Raw genomic sequence first — 18,808 nt, 5'->3', positions numbered from 1 at the left:
GAGCAAGCACTCTTAATGTGGACTCGTGCTCATCTTTTAAGGGCCTTTGTTCTGAATGGAGAAGTGTGTGTGTGTGTGTGTGTGTGTGTGTGTGTGTGTGTGAGAGAGAGAGAGAGAGAGAGAGAGAGAGAGAGAGAGAGAGAGAGAGAGGAAGAGGAGAGGAGAGGAAAATGCCAATAGGGCAAAATTGGGAATTGAGCTGTCTGGAGGGTATTTGGGGGCACTGAGAAAATCCTACTGATTGAATGAAGCTGTGTTGTGTACTGGCCAGCCTGCCTGCTGAAATGAAATGAGTTTGGGCAGACAAAACTATGGACTCAGTAATCTGGAGATTGTGTACAACACTAAATCTATAGCTGTACCTGTCTAAGCTCAAGCCAGGACCAAACCTAAGACAGTGAACATTCGAGGCAGGCCCTCTACCACTGAGCTTCACTCCACCTTACCCCCCTTTTACTTTTCCCTTTGAGACGAAAGTCTCATTAAATCACTCAGGCTATGCTCAACTCACTAGATAGCCCAGGCAAGCTGTGCCCTTGTGATCCTCTTGGCTGGGCTCCTGAGTAGCTGGGATTAGAGACCTGTACCCAGGCCTGGGGAGCAGTGGCTACTGCACTTTCCATGAGCTTGCACCGTTTGCATGGTGATGGTGTGGTGCAGACCCTGCTGCAGTTGTGGCCATGGTGATTGATTCTCTTTTAATGTCCTTACTCCAAGTGGTTCACACGGAAATGGTCTTTGAGAAGTGTACAGTTTTGTTACTCTTCAGTTGAATCTTTACTACTGAGATGTTGGCATTGTTCACTGGCTTTTTTTTTTTTTTTTTTTTTTTTAACGAATATGGCCTTCCCTTTCTGCTTAGCTCTTGAGAACAAGTAAGAATATGAATTCTTCAGACACTTTTTGATCCAGTAGGATGTATTAGTAGGGCGTTGATGCATTTTTAAAGTTCATCAGCCTAGCTCCAATGGTCTGCTCCACAGTGTAGATTTAGAGGTGCCCCTGCTCAGTTCCCCACCAGGCCTGACCTCCTCCATCTTTGCCCTGTTCCCTGCCTTCACCAGAAGCACAGTCAGGATCCACTTTCACATTCTCAGAAACAGGAAGGAACTCAGGAAAATCAGGACCAGGAGCTTGTTGGCCAGCTGGGCTCTTTAATGATTTCCCCCGTTACTTCTGGAAATTCCCATCCAACTTTCTTCATTTTTTGGCTTTTTAGTAATGCAGATTATACGTTATAGGCAAGCAGTCTTTTGTTAGTTCTAGGTTCTGGCATGTGTAGGAAAGTTAAGACATTGTTTACCTTTCATATCTCAGGGCGAAACATTTAGGTTGGGTGACCTCACTTCTCAGAGCTAGAGAAAGGTGTTGGCTTCTTGGAAGGGTTCCTGTGTCTGTGCTCAGCTAGGGGAGGTGAGTAATTATGGGCTTTGCTGTGAATTCCACAGCACAGAGATGCATAGCTCAGAGCTTTCAGGGATGAGGGGTCGCTGCAGACCAAGGAGTAAAAGTGTGGCAACTGGGAGAGGAATTCCTAGGTCTCAAGTGGAGGGGGCTAAAACATGAACTTTGCCCTTCAGAATTCCAAGCTGCATGACTTTAGGTAAGTTGCTAATCTCCTATCCCTCCATCAGTAAGAACACAAATGCTTCATGCATAGAACTATCGGGGAGCTTAAAGGAGATGAAATCTGAGTGTTTCAAACAGTGCCTGGAATGCTGTAGGCCTTCAGAAGTTCTCTGGTGATAGAGTAGTATTTCAGTGGGTCACTAGAGGACCAAGCAGTCATTGCTAATGTAATTACTGTTACAAGTTCCAAACAGCTGATAACAAACCTATTGTAAGCAAGGCTTTGCAGTTGTGACCAGATCCAGCCACAGTGGGTATTCAGTAGGAATAAATAGACTAGAAACGGATGTTTCCCAAGACCTGTGAAAACTGTTTTTACTGCTGCCGGCCAATACAGTACTAATAAAAATGCTCGCACTTTTTTTCCTTAGCAAATTTATTGAGAGACTTCATCACTTTAACAAGTGACGACTGAGGGCCGGGGAGATGGCTCAGTAGGTAAAGCACTAGCTACACAAACATGAGGACCAGAGTTTGAATCCCCAGAACCCATGTGAAAGCTGGACACTAGAGCATACATGACTGTAATCTCAGGGCTCCCACAAGGAGTGGGGAGACAGAAATTCTCAGTCTAGCTAGTGAGACCCTGCCTTAAACAAGGTAAAAGCAGGCTAGGACCAACACATGAGGTTACCCTCTAACCCCAACACACAGCATACACACACACACACACACACACACACACACACACACACAGACAGAGAGAGAGAGAGAGAGAGAGAGAGAGAGAGAGTGAGAGAGAGAGAACAAGTGATAATCAAATATTTATACATTTATTCTCTGCTTTGGAGCTACATCAGTGTATAAGTTAGAGGTGGCCTGAGTTCTCACATCAGTGTCAGGTAACAGGTGTGCAGATGTTAGTTAAAACAGTCACAGATTAGGAGGTTGGGAAAGAAGGTTGGGACAGAGACTGACAGTGGAGGGATCCGTGTTAGATTGGTGAGTTGGGAGGATGAGGATGAGCCGTGATGGGAGAGGCTTGGAATGAGGAGGGCCTGGGAGGTCACATTCCAGGTTAGCGGCATTGGGTGTGCAAGTAGGGTTCGGCAGCATGCTCAAGTTGGCCAAAGGACAAAGAACATGTGACGCCATGAAGTGTGAGGAGCAGGCTGGCTAGGCTGAACGGGGGTGGTGGTTCCTGCTTGGGCCTTGGAGGACCTATAGGGGTGAGCACTGACAAACTGTGGGAAGAAAGTAGATTCTTGGTACAGGGGAGTGTGGATGAATGCTTCCTTTTGTTGTTGGTTGTTTGCACAGAACTGTCAGTACTAGGGTCTCCAGAGAAGTGGCAGTGCAGAGGTGGACCTGTTCTTACCCTGCAGTTCCACGGAAGATTGTACCGTGGAGCCAGGCATGGCCCAGAGGCGTCCCCACGTCTCCTGTGGGAGCAGCAATAGCAGGGAGTGTGGGTGGCATAGGTTTTCATCAGGTGTGGAGGTGCCATGCCACTTCGCGCTGTCTAGAGCGGGACTCTCGCTGGATCAGGGCTGTGGCAGAGGAGCATAGTGAGACCTGGGCTGATTCTGGCAGCCTGGGTGCTGACTAATATATTTCCATTTTCAACCCCAGACCCCTGGCCAAGCCAGGAACAATCCAGGAACTCAGTAATCAGCATTTCTAGGTCTTTTGTTCTTTGGAAAGGAGTCACTTGGGCAACCTTATTAGTTGTAAATTTCTGTTATCAAGTCAGTTCCCATCAAAGTGGTTGGTTCGAACAATAGGAAGGACCCTTTGGTCCTTAAGTTAAGCATTTCTAATAAAATTGAGAGTGTGTATTTGGGTGTGTGTGTGTGTGTGTGTATGTGTGTGTGGTCTATATAACAGAGTCTTGAGAAAGGAATGAAATATTCTGTCACATAGAAATATTCTAGGCCTTCTGTATGTGCCTTGTCCCTTCCTAGTTCTGAGAGCCCCAGTACTGGTGTAGGGCTGCATGGCAGGCATAAGCTTTTCTGTGGATTTCTGTGACTCATAGGCATCTTTGTATCATAGATGGTAAAAGCCAGACTTCTCTTGTTTCCCTTTTCTGGAGAAGGAAAGCCTGAGGCTCGGAAAGATGTCACACATGGCCCAATTGGATTGCCTAGTGAAGCAATGCAAATATGCACCTGCATGCACGTGCACACTTGTGTGCATGTAAGGCTAGTTCATTTCTAAGGGCTCAGGGTCTGAGTGTGACAGCTGCTCTGGGCCTGGTGCTCTTTGATGAGGTTGTGAAAATGGTTTGGAGCAGATGTGGTGAGGAAACACATAATGTCCGACTTTTCCAACTCAGTGAGTTGATCTTTTTATCTTTGCAGTGAACAGTTTAAGAGTAAAACAAAATTCATTTCTTCCCAATGGAATGGAAATAAATTATATTAAAAAATAAGAATAAGGTGAAATAAAGCCATATTTAAAGATGGAAATAAATATTAGTCTCTCACAAAGAAGGATTATGATGCTTAAATTTTATATTAAAAATGCTAGTCTCAGTTAGTCTGTTATTTTATAATTTATAATTAAACTCTGTCTGTGGGAATATGACTCCAAGTTCACAGTGTCCTCAGTACTTAAAGTAACAGACACATCAGTAAATTTACTTTTAGATGATTTTGTTGCTTAATCTGGTCTTGTTTCATAACATTTCTTTTAAGATAGAATCAAGCATTTCTTCAAATCATTAAATAGATTTATAATAACAATGTCCTGTTTTCTGAATGTTTAGAAATTCAGTCTATCTCATTTAGGCTGTGGGTGCGTTTTCCAAGTGAAGATTATTACTCTGGCTTACAGCCTTCCCTGTTTTGAGAAAATAGAGATTTCTTAATTCTTGGGGGTAGGGTTTAAAAAATAGTTAATGGTTTATCCAAAAAATATAAAGCAAGGAGCTTTATGGTTTGCTGATTTGTGTGCAGGTATGTGTACTGTTGTTATGACAACATTTAAGATGTATTTTTTTAATTTAATTTTTTCCTTTTTTTTTTTTTTGCATGAATGCCTACCCACTATAATATGTTTCTCTGACCAAGGTTGAGAGCAGCACTTATCTGTGGATATAAACACAAATACTTACAAGGCAATCTGACAATATAACCATTTAGCAAAACAAGATCAGTAGATTCTCCCCTGGGCCAGGGACTTCCCTAGCTATGGGTTTTGACCATATTTACTGTAACCAGGCCTGAATTTTCTCCTGTGGTACAGGCCTCAGGTCCAGTCAAGAGAGTGGTTCATGTCCCCATGGAGTCTTGCCACAGTTGGCCAGTGGGCACTACTTGCTTGCAGGGCTGATACTGTAGCATATAGGGTACAGCACTGGGTAAGACCATTGAGACCTTCTGCCCCAGCAGCCAGCACATCAGGACCAGCACTGTGAGAGCTAGCCCACAGCGAGAGTTTCCTAGTCAGCTCAAGACTGACTTTTCAGTGTCCTGTCACCAATGATGACTTTGTTGTTGTTGTTTTTTTGGTTTTGTTTGTTTATTTTGAGGCAGGGTTTCTGTGTGTAATTTTAGTGCCTGTCCTGGAACTCGCTCTGTAGACCAGGCTGGCCTCGAACTCACAGAGATGCACCTGGCTCTGCCTCGGGAGTCCCGGGATTAAAGGCGTGCACCACCACTGCCCAGCCAATGATGACGGTTTTTAGTCTGATGTTTTGAGTTGTTCTCCACAGGAAGGCACCTCTCATCCATTTAGTCACATCTAACGTGCACTTAGACTGCTTCCATCCAACAGTTGGCCACTTGTCCTTCTTCACCCACTTCCTTGGTAAAGGATTGGAGACTATTCGCTAATGGTGTAGACAAGAAAGAGAAAATGGAACACTGTTTGGAAAAGCCCCGTCAGAACTTATTAGCTACTCTCCTGGTTTTTCCTCTTTCCAAAACCCAAATTCATGCAGTCGTACACCACACTGAGATTGTTTACTGCCCTGGGCAGAATTCCTGGCATATTTGAGGCCTTGCCCCTATTAATTTCTGCCAGATTCCCCAAGCCACAACTGGCCCAGTCCATTCACACCAGCAAAACTCGCCTTCATCTCCTCCCTTCCCTCCTGCTGACTGTGCCAAAGGCATTGTTGTGTAAGTGTGTTTAAGGCCAGTGGTTGTTCCAGGGCACTCCTGGACCTGGTTGGTGTCCCAGACTTTATGGCTTTCTGCTGTCATTGTTTTGGCTTTGAATTCAGCCTGAACTCTGCCTGTTTGACAAATGTTAGATAACCCACCTCCCTTCCTTTAGTAAATATACCAATGGCGAGGATTATATTACTTGCACCTGATGAAATAGGCCAGTGGAAGGACTCCATGGGGGAGGTCTGCTTGAGGGGAGGGGCAGTGGGAGGGTGAAAGGTGAAAAGATAGAGAAGAGGCCAACTGCTGATTCCAAACAGGCAGAGCCGGCTTCCCTGGGTAGAGGCGACAAACCTGTGTGTGCATGGTGACGAAGCCCAGAGGACAGACAGGTCAGAGATGGCAGTCCGCGTACCAAGGCTGAAAGGTGAAGGTAAGTAGAGCTCTGAGGGCAGCGGGACACCACAAGGGTTTGGAAATGAGTCAGTCTTGGCTGGAGTTCTGGCTCTCCCTCTGTTCACTGCAGGGACCCGGGCTTGAGGGTTCTGTTTCTCCCCAGGTCAGCCTCAGTATAGCCAAAGCCCCGTCCACACTCGCTCTGCAGGGCAGGATTCACTCATTGTGTAGCTACAGCTGCCTTGACTTTTTCAGATCTTGAAACTCCTTAAGCTGGCTTTGGTATGTGGTGTTAGGAATCAAACCCAAGGCCTTGTGCATGGTGAGCAAGAGCTGTACCCCTGGGCGGCACCCTGACCACTTATTAAGCTCTTGTGCTATTTCGTCAGACCAACATTGACTTTCCCCCATACCATCTGTTTCTACACACTTGGCAGGGATCTGTGGCTTGATGTTTGGTTTCTGATACTCTATCCTGGAGAACTTCTTTGCTCCTTGCTGACTGTCTTAGTGGAATTTAGTTTATTTTTTTGAGGTTATATAAATGGCCTGGAAATGTTGCTCAGGTAGAGCTTTTACCTAGCATGCTCAACACCTTGAGATCCATCCCCAGCACAACACACACACACACACACACACACACACACACACACACACACACACACACACATGAACGACTTATACATACTGAATTACTGTTTTGGCATTAATCAGATAGTACTGGGCACAGTGGCCCTCACCTGTCATCCCAGGTTTGGGGAAACTGGAACAAGATTACCTGCAATTCCAGGGTAGCCTGGACTACAGAGTGAATTGGAGGGGCCTGTCTAGGCTCCTTGAGATCCTGTCTTATCAAAACAACAGCAATGCTGTGCAGGATCGTTTGGCAGCTCTTCGTCCAATTGGAGGCACATGGAAACTTCAGTGGAGCTCTGTTGGCTGTGCGTCATCTCTTCCGAACAGCAAATGATTGGCAGTAGTGTTTCTGATCCAGCTGTCGTTGGCCCCACCTCTGAACTATCCCTTTTCTAACAGAGTAACCCCAGATCCTTTATCTGTGTGTACATAAGGGAGGGGGTAAGAAAGATTACTTCAAAAGTTAGGTTTGTTCATAGTGATATGGGCCTCCTCCTGCCATGATGGAAGATGGAATGTAGACCGATTGGCTGAGAAAGTTTTGTTTGGGTTCTGTTTATTAAGGTTTTCAAAAGCAGTGTCAGAAGTTTATTTACAAACAAAAGAACAGACACAATAAATCATATGTCCAAAATTACTTTTAAGAGTTTATAAAATGGTGACTCAACTAATAATACAAATTTGTTTTTTAAAGATTGTGCACAAGGGTGTGTGTGTGTGTGTGTGTGTGTGTTGAATACCATTTTAAACTCTGGATCCTCCTGCTTCTACTTCCCAAGTACTGAGACGTTTACCACAGAGCCTGGCTCTGCCCTCCATGTTTAGCTGATGAAGTGGGACAGGGTCTTCCAAGCCTCAGGTGGGTCTTTCTTAGCTCTTTTCTGCTGCTGGCTGAGTGAGCTCTGAGTGACCGTTTTCTTTTAGAATATGGGAATTTTGGTGGTTATAATGGCATTGTTTCACAGTGTCCCCTTCCTTCTCCATTTCCCACTAAGATCTTTCAAGGCATTGTGAGCCACATTCAGCTGAGCCCATTGTCACAGTCAGCATGACACATGGGGTATGACCACTCCAACTAATTTTCAGTTAGACTGTAGTTTCTTTTCTTTAAATATAATGCTTCCAAATTCTCATGACAGAACCAAGCTGTGTGTCTCAAAGGCAGGTGTCTCGGAAGGTGTGTGTGTGTGTGTGTGTGTGTGTGTGTGTGTGTGTGTGTGTGTGTGTTGTGGGACACTCTAATTCTGCAGAGTCAAATAAGAGAAGCTAGTGAAGTGGTGTCCCATCTGCCAAGAAGGCTGTGGAGCATGGGGACTTTGGGAGACTGTGATAGAGCAATGAAGAGGTGAGGGCTGCTATTGGAACCGACAGGTCAGAGGGTTAAACTGGAAGATGAAATATTTGTGACAGTATATCCTTATCAAGCACAACAGTTTTCAAAAGGGTAATAGGTCCCTCCTCCCCCAGAACTAATAATATATTTTGTAAATAATAATAGATTATTACTTCAATACTGAACATTCATAGATGAAATTAGGAAAATGAAGTTCCCTCCTTCCTCCCTCCCTCCCCTCCTTCCTTCCTTCCCTCCCTCCCTCCCTTTCTCCCTCCCTTTCTCCCTCCCTCCCTCCCTCCTCCCTCCTTCCTCCCTCCCTCCCTTCCTTCCTTCCTTTTTCCTTTTCTTTCGAGTCTTGCTATATAGCTTAGGCTGACCTTCAGTTTGTAATCCTCCTGCCTCAGCCACCAGAGTGCTAGGATAATAGGTGTGCACCACCAAGCCTAGTTCCCTCCTCCCCTCCCTCCCCCCCCCTCCCCCCTCCCCTCTTCATTTGTGGTGCTGAGAATGGACCCTCTGGCCTTATGCAGCTAGGCAAGTGGTCCACCACTGAGTTACCTCCCCTTCCCTGGTGGATTGTCTCAACATGTCACATGTACTCTTGTGTTTATGTATTTTCTAACTATAACTGAATTTTAACATTGTTTTCTCAAACACTTGAAATCTTATTCAGCATGATATTCATAAGATTGTAAACCAGAGTGGAGGATTTCTTTCTGGGATTTGTTCTTTGACCTGCCTTGAAAAATCTTTTAAAAGAAACCTCTCCTTTTTTTTTTTTTTTCCCCTGACATTTTTGCTACATTTTACTTTCAGCGCTTGATCCTTTAAGAAGGTAGATCATATTGTTAAGTTTTTCAGATTAGCCCCCTCCCCCACAAGGGAAGTAGCTAGCTGTCATGATGCATGTGCCCTTTGTTAGACAATTATTCTCTAATTGTTCGTCCGGAAGCAATTCATGAGTTCCTTTATGGCCGGCTGTAGTAAAGGACACATTTGTGTTGTGACTGTGCGGACATGTCCTTTGTCTGTGTCCTTTCTATTTACTTAAAGCCATCATTAGTCCCCGTGTGTGGATTTAAAAACAGCTTCCTTGAAAGAAAGCTCTGCCTCTTTTGACAAGAGGTGCGGGAAAAGTCAGAGCTGAGGGGAAGTTTCTGGATGCTGAGTTATTGGGTAATGAATCCTGTGGCAATAAAAGAATGGAAACATGTGCAACTTGGGTGGCTGCCAGAAGGGCAGTGGGTTTTCTGTTTCACAAGGCAGAGCATGAGGCGCAGCATCAGAGGAATGCTAGCCTTGCCTCCACGCTTCCCTTGATTGCTGAACGGAGTTGTTTACGGACGCCACGTTTGGATTTAGTGAAGCCGGTATTTGGCTGCAGTGTTCTTAGTCACAGATTGATTGCTGTGCCGTGAGTTGCTGGTGTGAGTAGGCTGATGGGAATGTGTTGGTTCCTGGGGCCAGAACCCTAAAACCCCACGATCAATGTGGACCACATCCTTGGTGGTGGGACAATGGTGTTCTCACGTGCTTATGTGTGAGGGTGGAGGAGGGGAAGTGTCTTAGTCACTGTTCTAAAGAGACAAGGCCACTCTTATAAAAGAAAGGATTTAATTGTGGGCTTGCTCACAGTTAGAAGTTAGTCAGTTATCATTATCATGTGAGGAGCATGCCAGCGAACAGGCAGACATGGTGTTGGAGAGCAGCTGAGAGTTCTATATGCTGACCTGGAGAGAGAGAGAGAGAGAGAGAGGAGAGAGAGGAGAGAGAAGAGGAAGGGAGGGGAGGGGAGGGGAAGGGAGAGGAGGGGAGGGGAGTGGAGGGGAGGGGAAGGGAGAGGAGGGGAGGGGAGGGGAGGAGAGGGGAGGAAGAGAAGAGAAGAGAAGAGAAGAGAGAGAGAGAGAGAGAGAGGAGGAGAGGAGGAGGAGGAGGAGGAGGAGGAGGAGGAGGAGGAGGAGAGAAATGGGACCTGGTGGTTTGGGCTTTTGAAACCCCAAAACCCACCCCCAGTGACATACTTCCAACAAGGCCACACCTACTCCACCTAACCACACATCCTTATCCTTCCAGTTTCCCAAATACTGCAACTCCTGGTCACTAAGCATTCAAATATATGAGTTTGTGGGGGCCATTCTTATGAAACTACCCCCAGGAAGCTACTGAGAAACCCACGGCGGTAGCAGTAGGAGGTAGTGTATGTACATGAGCCTTTAGAGCGTCCAACTGCTGTAGGATCTGGACTGCTGTCCGGTGGCCTGTCATATAAACTATGTGGTGTGTGTGTGTGTGTGTGTGTGTGTGTGTGTGTGTGTGTGTGAGAGAGAGAGAGAGAGAGAGAGAGAGAGAGAGAGAGAGAGAGAGAGTGAGTTGGGGGGGTATATGTTTGTGTGGGTGTGGACATGCCATGGCATTTGTATAGAGGTCAGAGGACAACCTTGGGTGTTGGCCCTCACTTTTATGCTTGGTGAGCTGGGCCATGAACTTCTAGAGATTTTCCTCTCTTTGCCTCCCGTCCCATCTTCTCACAGAAGCACGCAGGGATTGCAGATAGTCGTACGGTTGTATCTGGCTTTTATGTGGGTCCTGGGGGTCTGAACCATGTCGTCAGGCTTGCATGGAAGCACTTTATCCACTGAACTGTCTCCCAGTCTGAATTTGGAAATTTTGATTTTTTGTTATTGTTGGTGGTGTGTGTTTTTCAGTTTTGGGGTTGGAACTCAGATCCTTAAGTGTCTTAGGCAAGATTCTCACACGGAGCCAGAACCCCCAGCTCTGGAGGGTTTTCTAGAACAGTGAGCATCCTTCTGAATCCCCTAAGGGTAAAGGCCATTATGCCTTGCAGACATCATGGCACCTGAGGTCTGGCCATGTAAACGTGGCTTGTTTCTAGGCTCTCACTCCTCTATGCTCCTTGTTTACCAGGACGGTGGCTGCCATTTTCCTTATTCTGATTCGGAAAGTTTCCTCACACCTGCCTCCAGAGGGAGTTGAATTAGTGTGCAGAGTTCATTCTGAGAATGCTAGAGTTGGTGGAGTGTACACCTGTGCTGTGTGCCTGTGCCCACACTGTCTACTAATGTGTTTACATGTGTGCCTGCCAAACCTTCCACAGGTGGTGAGGCCTGAGACGCAGGAGGACCCATGAAAACCTTATCACTGTTACCTAGTGCAGCTATGGATGCTGTGGCCGCTAAATACTTAGAAGACGTAAATTGCTCTGGTTTCCCTTCAGCTTTGGAGCTGAGGCCCTGAGCTAGGTGGATGTGTGATGTGAGGGGACAGGGGCCAAGAACAAGATCTCTCTTTGTAAAAGAAGAGTTTGTTTTTAAGGTGTCTGTGTGAGTCTCTGCATGAGAGTGCAAGTGTCCCCAGAGGCCAGTGGATTCTGATCCCCTTTGGGCTGGTGTTTCTGGTGGTTGTGAGTTACCTGCCTGGGCAGTGGGAACTGAACTCAGGTTCTCTGTGAGAACAGTGCATGTGTGCTCTCAACCCCGAGTCGTCTGTACAGCTCCTCATTCCTTATAAGGACGCTAATCCTGTCCTAAGACCCCTGGCTTCCTTTAAAGCAGTAGCTCTCAACTTTCCTAATGCTGCGACCTTTAATAAAGTTCCTCAAGTTGTGGTGACCCCCTCAACCATAACGTTAATTTCATTGCTACTTCATAACTGCAATTTTACTGGTTATGAATCATAATGTAAATATAGTTTTGGGAATAGAGGTCTGCCAGAGGGGTTGCGACCCAGAGGTTGAGAACACTGCTTTAAATGTTTACCTTCCAAAGAATTCAGCTTCAGAATCTATCATTTTGAGGGCAGATTTTAGATAGCTATTTTGAATTTGGGGGGAACACAATCTATAACTTTGTGTGCCGGTGAGGGTAGGCTAATTCTCTACCCAACAGCCATTGCTGTCCCCTTTTTACAGCTGGTATGTGGTTCACATTTCCCCTGACTTCCTTTGTAGCTGGGTTGGTCACATAACACTGTTTGGACATTGAGATGAAAAACAAATGCCCTGGGGGTTTCTGGGATTGTCCTCCCTGGGTGAAGAGCCAGTGTGGGGCTTTCCCTGTTTTCCTTTCCCTTCCTCCTGGGTCTATAGCAAGAGGGAGGGGGGATGGGGGGGGAAGGGAGGGACTGGGGGGGGAAGTTGGGGGGGAGGCAGGGTTAGATATTGAGAACCCACAACACCTATGAATCCTGTAGCAGCCTTGACTTAAGGTCAGCATTTTAGTGTGGGCTAAAAGGAAGTTCATCCAGCTTCATCTCCTTGTAGGCGTGTTATTGGCACCCCAGAGCATCTCCCTGGTAGAGTCTACAAGGGAAATTTTCTTCCTCCTGGAGCTGACAGGAGCCGTCATCCTACAAATCTTGTTTCTAAGCCTCCCAGTATTTCCTACCCCTAGAGCCCACACTATTGTCTCACATCAGATTTCTTCTGTGTGTTTGTCGGAGCTGCTGGACATTGGGGGCCATGTCTCGTTCACCTCCAGGTCTTTAAGGCCTACCTCTCCACCCATGCTTAGGAGAAAAACATGGTGATGATTTAGTCCTTGGGTGAGCTGTCTAGTCCTTGCCTCACTGCTGGCTCTGCCTTATTCTTCCTGTCTTGCTTTTGCTGTCCTCCATTAACAAAGTGACAATTTGTTGTTCACAGAAAAGCCCATGAGGTAGCCTGAAGAGAGGTAAGTGGGAAAACACTTTAATTAGATGTATCTGAGCTGTGTAAATAGCTGTTCCCAAGGGGTTAGTTAGAGACAGGCATCCTCCAAAGATGCAGACAAGATATGCCCCAGTCTCCACATTAATTTCTCATTGTGGAAACATATCAGGTATATTCACTGTGCATTCTCATAACTGTGAAACATTTTAACACATCCAGAAAAACACATAATTGTAAATGTTGTTTCTGGCGTGCAAGTTTCTTCTTGATAATTATGAAAAATGAACCTTTGAATGTCGAGTGGTTTGAAGGTAGAATACATTCCCTGTGTAGGAGCCACACCCGTTGAAATGCACTCTTTGAGATGAAAAGTTGGACTGTAGTAGAATAAATGGCTGTCGTTTTACCAGGAAGGGTACAGATGGCAGAGGTGACAAGCTTAGGATTAGGTTCCAGACCTTTCATTTAAGACGCTTTCTGCTCTATCTTTTTACTAGTAACGGACTTAGCAAAAAGCCGAAAGGAACACCAGAGCCCCCAGAACACATGCAGACTTCTGGAGGAGTGGTTCCATTGAGCTCGCATCAGCAGGGCCAGCCTGCCCAGAAGAACCTGGGCTGTCTTGGAAGGGCAGGGCTGGCCTCCCGCTGTGCTGAGTGATCTGAAGGAGCCACTGGAGCTGGGCTCTGCCTGGGCCAGGTATGATGGACAGGAGCATCTTCATGATGTTTGTGTAGGAAATGGGAACTAAAGTTACTCAGCAGCCATACCTATCAGTGAGGAGTGGAAGTGTGGCTTGTGTCCTGTTTGGCACCTTCCTCGTGTTCTGATGATGTATTGGGGTCAAGTGTCACCGAGGATGCTGCTTTTTCCTCTGGGTGTCAAAGGGGCTGATTTTCATCTTTTCCTTTTTTTCAAAAGTGTATTATGTACACTTTTGTCCTGAATGCTGATGCTTTTGAAAAGCCAGGTTTCAGTAGGATCAGCCACAAAGCAGAAGTGGAGTTCTCAAGTGATGGGGCCTGAGAGATCACTGTTTTTGAACACTGTGGTTACTTAACCTCAACAGAAAAGGTGGAGGATCACCCTACTGATTCTGTGCAGTCTTTGGCAAGCTTCTAGAAGCATGTAAAATTGTGATACTGTTATTAAAGTATACCTCTAATTTAAATAGATTTTCAAACATTACATCCAGTTATTATTGATCATGATAATGGCAGTATTAGTTACGGTGCCAAAATTTTAACTCCACATCAGGAAAAAATAGATTTGGCAAGCTTGAGAGAGCAACTGTAGGTGAGTGAGGCAGCATAATAAATAGGAACCCAAGGCTAGCCTTGACCCTTGTCCAGATCTCGCAGCCTTCTCAGTGGCTTGGCTGTTTCAGCTCTCGGCCTCAGTTTCCTTTTCTGTAACAACAGGGAAGCAGAATGGGTCACTTCTGCAGAGGTTCAGCCATTAGGGCCTTTGAAAATCGAGCTTCTTGTTTGAATCTCTTTGGTCGGCACAGTCATAAAGTCTCTGCATTATTATTTATCTCATCTCTTGAAAGCGAGTCCTGCAGAAGTTTCTTCTGGTCTGTCTGTGCAGCTTCCTTCCTCTCTGGAACGACCAGGCCCCAAGCTGCCCTCTTGCCAGTCCGTTCCCTTTGTAGTTTCCTGAAAGGAATGACTGAGCTGTACAGCAAGTGCCAGAGAGAGCCTCTTTAATCAGGAGTTTGAAGCAGGATGAACTGTGGTTCCCTTCCTCTCCCAGCTTGACTTTTGTGAATACAGACTGGCATGGTATAAATATTTAAGCATTGCACTAATGTTCAGATTAAAGAATAATGCAGAAATCAGAATAATCAAAATAAGTTGGTTAAAATTTTCATAGCTTTCAATGTTGCAGACCCTGAGGCTTGTGGACAGTGGTTATGTGATGGCCACATGGCCACTGTACCCTAGCAGGTAGCATTTGGTAGTTTAGTTGCTGATAATATAGTCTGGGATTTAATAATGTGCACTTACATCGAAACATCTCTGTGTGGTTCTCAAAGGTTTTGATCAGGGTACTCATCAGGGCGAGCGTCAATGGGGATGCCAGCATTAGTGGCCATTAATAACTTCATAGCTAAGTGATAACCACTTGGAAGAAAGAGATGAAGTAATACCTGAGATGCCTCATATTCCATATATAGGGCAAAGAGCACAAAGCAGGATTCCAAATGCTAGTTACAGAAAGAGTCACTATTAGTGCAGTGTCTGTGTGACATTATTACGCACTAGCTTGGTAGGCTTATTCCAGAGCTGCATTGAGCCTCAGTTTCTCCATCTGTACAAAGATTACTTTACTATCCCCTTAAAAGTTGTGAGACACATAGCACACATGATGGAAATGTGATTGTTTGGCACATCCCCAGAGATTCTGATTCTGATTGTGTTGGACAGTATCCTGTGGCCCTAATGCTGCTGGCTCTGGGGTTTGAGACACTGCAGATCTCTGGGCTGTGCTTCCATGCACACAAATGTACTCAAAACAAAGGCCATGTTAGTTTGGTGTTTTTCTTCCACTTAATGCATCATGAATATTTTCCCTTTCATTAGTCTGATGATACCTAATTTTATGCTGTATTATATTCCATTGTTAGATATTTAAATATCATTTATACTTTTTTCACTATCATAGATCATGCTGGAAATAATATTCTTATTTATTTTTAAGGTTTTATTTGTGTGTGTGTGTGTGTGTGTGTGTGTGTGTGTGTGTCTATGTGTGTATCTGTGCATGTGAGTGCAGGTACCTGTGGAGGCCAGAATAGGGCATCAGATCCTCTGGAGCTGGAGTTAAAGGCAGTTGTGAGCCATAATGTGGGTGTTTTCATTTCCTCCTCCTTAACAGTTTAACACTTGCTTATGATGTGGGTGCTGGGAAACGAACTCAGGTCCTCTGCAAGGGCAGTATGTGCTCTTAACTCTCAAGCTATCTCTCCAGCCTCCTGATATTTTTGTCAACATATCTTTTCTTTAGATAACTTTCTGGAACTGGGCTAACATAGTTTAAGGGTGTTAAGGCCTTTTGCTACATGTTGTCAACAATTCTTCAGAAAGGAAGTTAAAATATATCTTTGCAAAAATAGCTTATGGGAGTAAACATTTTCTAAATGCAGGGGAATGAGGAGAAAAATGTCTTTAAAAGTGTTGTTTTAATTTGTGTAGGATTAGGTGAAGAATACCATGAACTTTGGAGAAGGTAAATGCAAGTCAAGAGAAGTCAAGGGAACAGTAAGAAAGCTGACCTGTGCTTTGTTTCCAGAGCAGCCTAGATTCAGGCTGCAATGAAAGTCATGATGCTGTAATTCATACATTTTAGAGGACTTCGTGCAAAGAATGATAAACATTGCTCAGCTTTTCTTACCATGCATGGTAATGCACCACTGCTGCATGGTTCATTTTAATGGAAAGCTGCAGAACGAGATGATATGTTCATAGGAACATGCCATTTTTGATGATTTATTTGATTATTTACCTATGTGTATGAGTGTATTGCATGCACGTATGTGTACATGAGTACAGTGCCCACAGAGGCCAGAAAGGGCATCAGATGCCATGGAGCTTGAGTTACAGGCTGTTGTGAGCCATTCATTGTAGATGTTGGGAATGGAACTTGGGTCTTCAGGAAGAATAGTACCTGTTGGGAACTGCTGAGCCCCAAGTATCCCTGCTTTTGAAACTGTTTCTGGTCTCATATTTAGGAGGCCCTGGATTTGGAGTTTGGTTTAATAAAGTGTGGTCCGTTCTTTGTTTCCTGTGTTCCTTTCTAGCCCTGGAACAGAGCTTGACTCTTCCATATGGCGTGGAGGGAGGGCAGATAGGTGAGGGAAGCCGAAGCCCGGTCAGAAGGCCTGCTCAGTGTGGGTCTGCAGGAGAGGGGTTCTAGGGAGCAGTCTGAGCAGAGTGGCGGCCCACCTGGGGCCTCTGTGGAGTCTGAGGGGAATCTCTCTTTTCGGCGTCATATACTCTGCAGCCCTTGGTCATCCTCAGCTAGGCTGATGGAGGTCAATGGGTGAGCTCAGCTCCTCTTCTCAAGATGTTTAACTCTCAAAGGACCTCAGGCTCATCTGGCTCAGCCTTCTTTGTACAGTTAAATTTTGCTTATTCATGTGTTTGGTTTCCAGTAGTGGAGATCAAACCCCAGGCTTCATGCATGTCAGACGAGGGCCTTACCACTGAGTTACAGCCCCAGCAAACTGATTGTTTTCAGCTGAGCTTCACCAGGTAAACAAGTGAGGGGCACGCGGGGGCTGTGTCTGTGTGTGTGCACATGGCATGGGAACTCTTGTGGAGGTCAGACAACTGGCCATCAGGTGACAGCTTTTGGGAGTCAGTTCTCCTTCCACTGTGGACTCTGGGGATTGAACTCGGCTGACTTGCTTCCGTCGATAGAGCCATCTCATAGGTCCTGTTCGCTTCTTCCTCCTCCTCCTCCCTCTTCTCTGCTTAATTTGTAGACTCAAAGAGCCTTCCTTGGAATGGAGTTGGATGTTGCAAATTTTCTTTTTTGGGGGCATAAGTACTGAGCCCTTAAGCTGAGGTGGCAGAACTGTAGTGGAGCACAGCTGGACAGACAGCACAGCCGGACAGACAGCGCAGCTAGGAGCCAGCATGGCCGTGGTCACTTCCTGCGGTTATGGGCTGGTTTCAGTCTGCCTACAGTGCTCCTGTTCACAGGGCCTCAGAGGTGGTCCTTCCTCCAGTGTGGTTCACTAAGGCCTCTGAATAACCTTGGGCAAAGAATGGCTCTCTTCTAATAATGCTTTAGAATTTACTTGCCAGTTTCCTTATTGCAATTCAAAAAAGAAGTTATTTTCTTTTCCTTGTTGTAATGGCGTAAGTCACAATGCTTTCTTTTGAAGTGTGAGAACAACTTGTGCCTTCTACCGCTGGGTGACGCTGTTAGACCAGAGATGCTTTACCAGGGGACTGGGGGCCCTTGAACTTCAGACTTCAAACTATTTTATGCAGGAGAAAAGGAAGCTCTTAAATCTAAAGTGTGCACTGGTCATTGCTCAGCCGTTACATGATAGGTATGATTTATCAGTCTGAAGCAATTTTAAGGGCAGTGAGTATAGGGTAATCAATTATTAACAGGATCATTAATTAGCACTTCAGTTGCTTGGAGGCTTGTTTAGATTAATGTGCTGCATATTCATGAACTACTAATTATTTCAGGGGAACATTTATATGAACTGATGCTGGTACAAATATTTATTTCACACCTGACACAAATCTGAGTTATCTTTTGGTGGCCAAAACCTTGTTGGTTGCTTGCACATTCTGGTGCACACCTCTGGTGGTCAGAAGACAGCATGAAGAAGTTGGTTCTGTCCTTTCCTCGTCTGAATCCTGGGTATTGAACTGAGGTCCTCAAGCTTGGCAGCAAGGGCTTTTTCTGCTGATCTAGCTCACCAGCCCAGTGCTGTGTATGGACTACTAGTCAGGATTTTACTGAGCTGTCTTAAGAGGAAGCTTAAGATGTTGCTTGGGGAAATGGACATTGGTTTCCCAGTTGAGATCTGTAGCAAATAGAACTTGTCTAGAACTTATGCCAAACTCCTGAGATCAAATTAGAGAAGGAACTTGCACAAAGCTATGTCGATCTGCCCTCCATGGTTCTCAGCTTCTTTGCAAATCCAAGGCCCACCTTCTAGGCTTGGCATGACCAGTACCTGGTCACATTCAGTTGAACAACATGTGACTGATATTTCTGAGGACAAGGAATGTGGAAGAGTCAGGTCTCTCCTTTTCTAGCTTACTAGGAGGGATAAGAAAGTTGAAAATTAATTTTAGGATCCTAAGAAAAGTATTTACAATGTCTCATGGAGACATAAAGAAGTGAGACTGGAAGAATCACCAGAAATGGAACTGAGTGAGGTTGGTGACTCCATTGCATATTCTGATCCCTCAGTGTGTGCTTCATTCAATTAGCACATTGTTAAAACGGCCCTTGGTGTGACATGCTGTGTGGGCCTGTGGAAAGCAATGTGGAGTGAGACCTGAGGCGCAGCAGGTCTCCTGGGACTCAACTAATGGCACAAGTAGTTGGCAGCCC

General features: G+C 45.4%; 1 protein-coding gene across 3 annotated transcripts in view; it reads left to right on the top strand.

Moving 5' to 3' along the window:
* The window catches only part of Fam107b (family with sequence similarity 107 member B), a 212,950-nt gene that overhangs the window by 174,022 nt on the left and 20,120 nt on the right, over nucleotides 1-18,808 (top strand). Inside the window, exon 1 of one of the 3 annotated variants that reach the window (XM_036187763.1) lies at nucleotides 6,047-6,117. The exons of the other annotated variants lie outside the window; for them this stretch is intronic. Coding sequence (XP_036043656.1) covers nucleotides 6,084-6,117 — 34 coding nt within the window. The 5' untranslated portion in view covers nucleotides 6,047-6,083. Of the gene's footprint in view, nucleotides 1-6,046; nucleotides 6,118-18,808 lie in introns of those variants that run through there. 3 annotated transcript variants of the gene reach the window in all.

This window comes from Onychomys torridus, chromosome 5 (genome assembly GCF_903995425.1).
Source record: "Onychomys torridus chromosome 5, mOncTor1.1, whole genome shotgun sequence".
NCBI classification, from domain to species: domain Eukaryota; kingdom Metazoa; phylum Chordata; class Mammalia; order Rodentia; family Cricetidae; genus Onychomys; species Onychomys torridus.
Note: the sequence above shows the minus strand (reverse complement) of the source record. Positions and strands in the feature narration are given on the sequence as shown.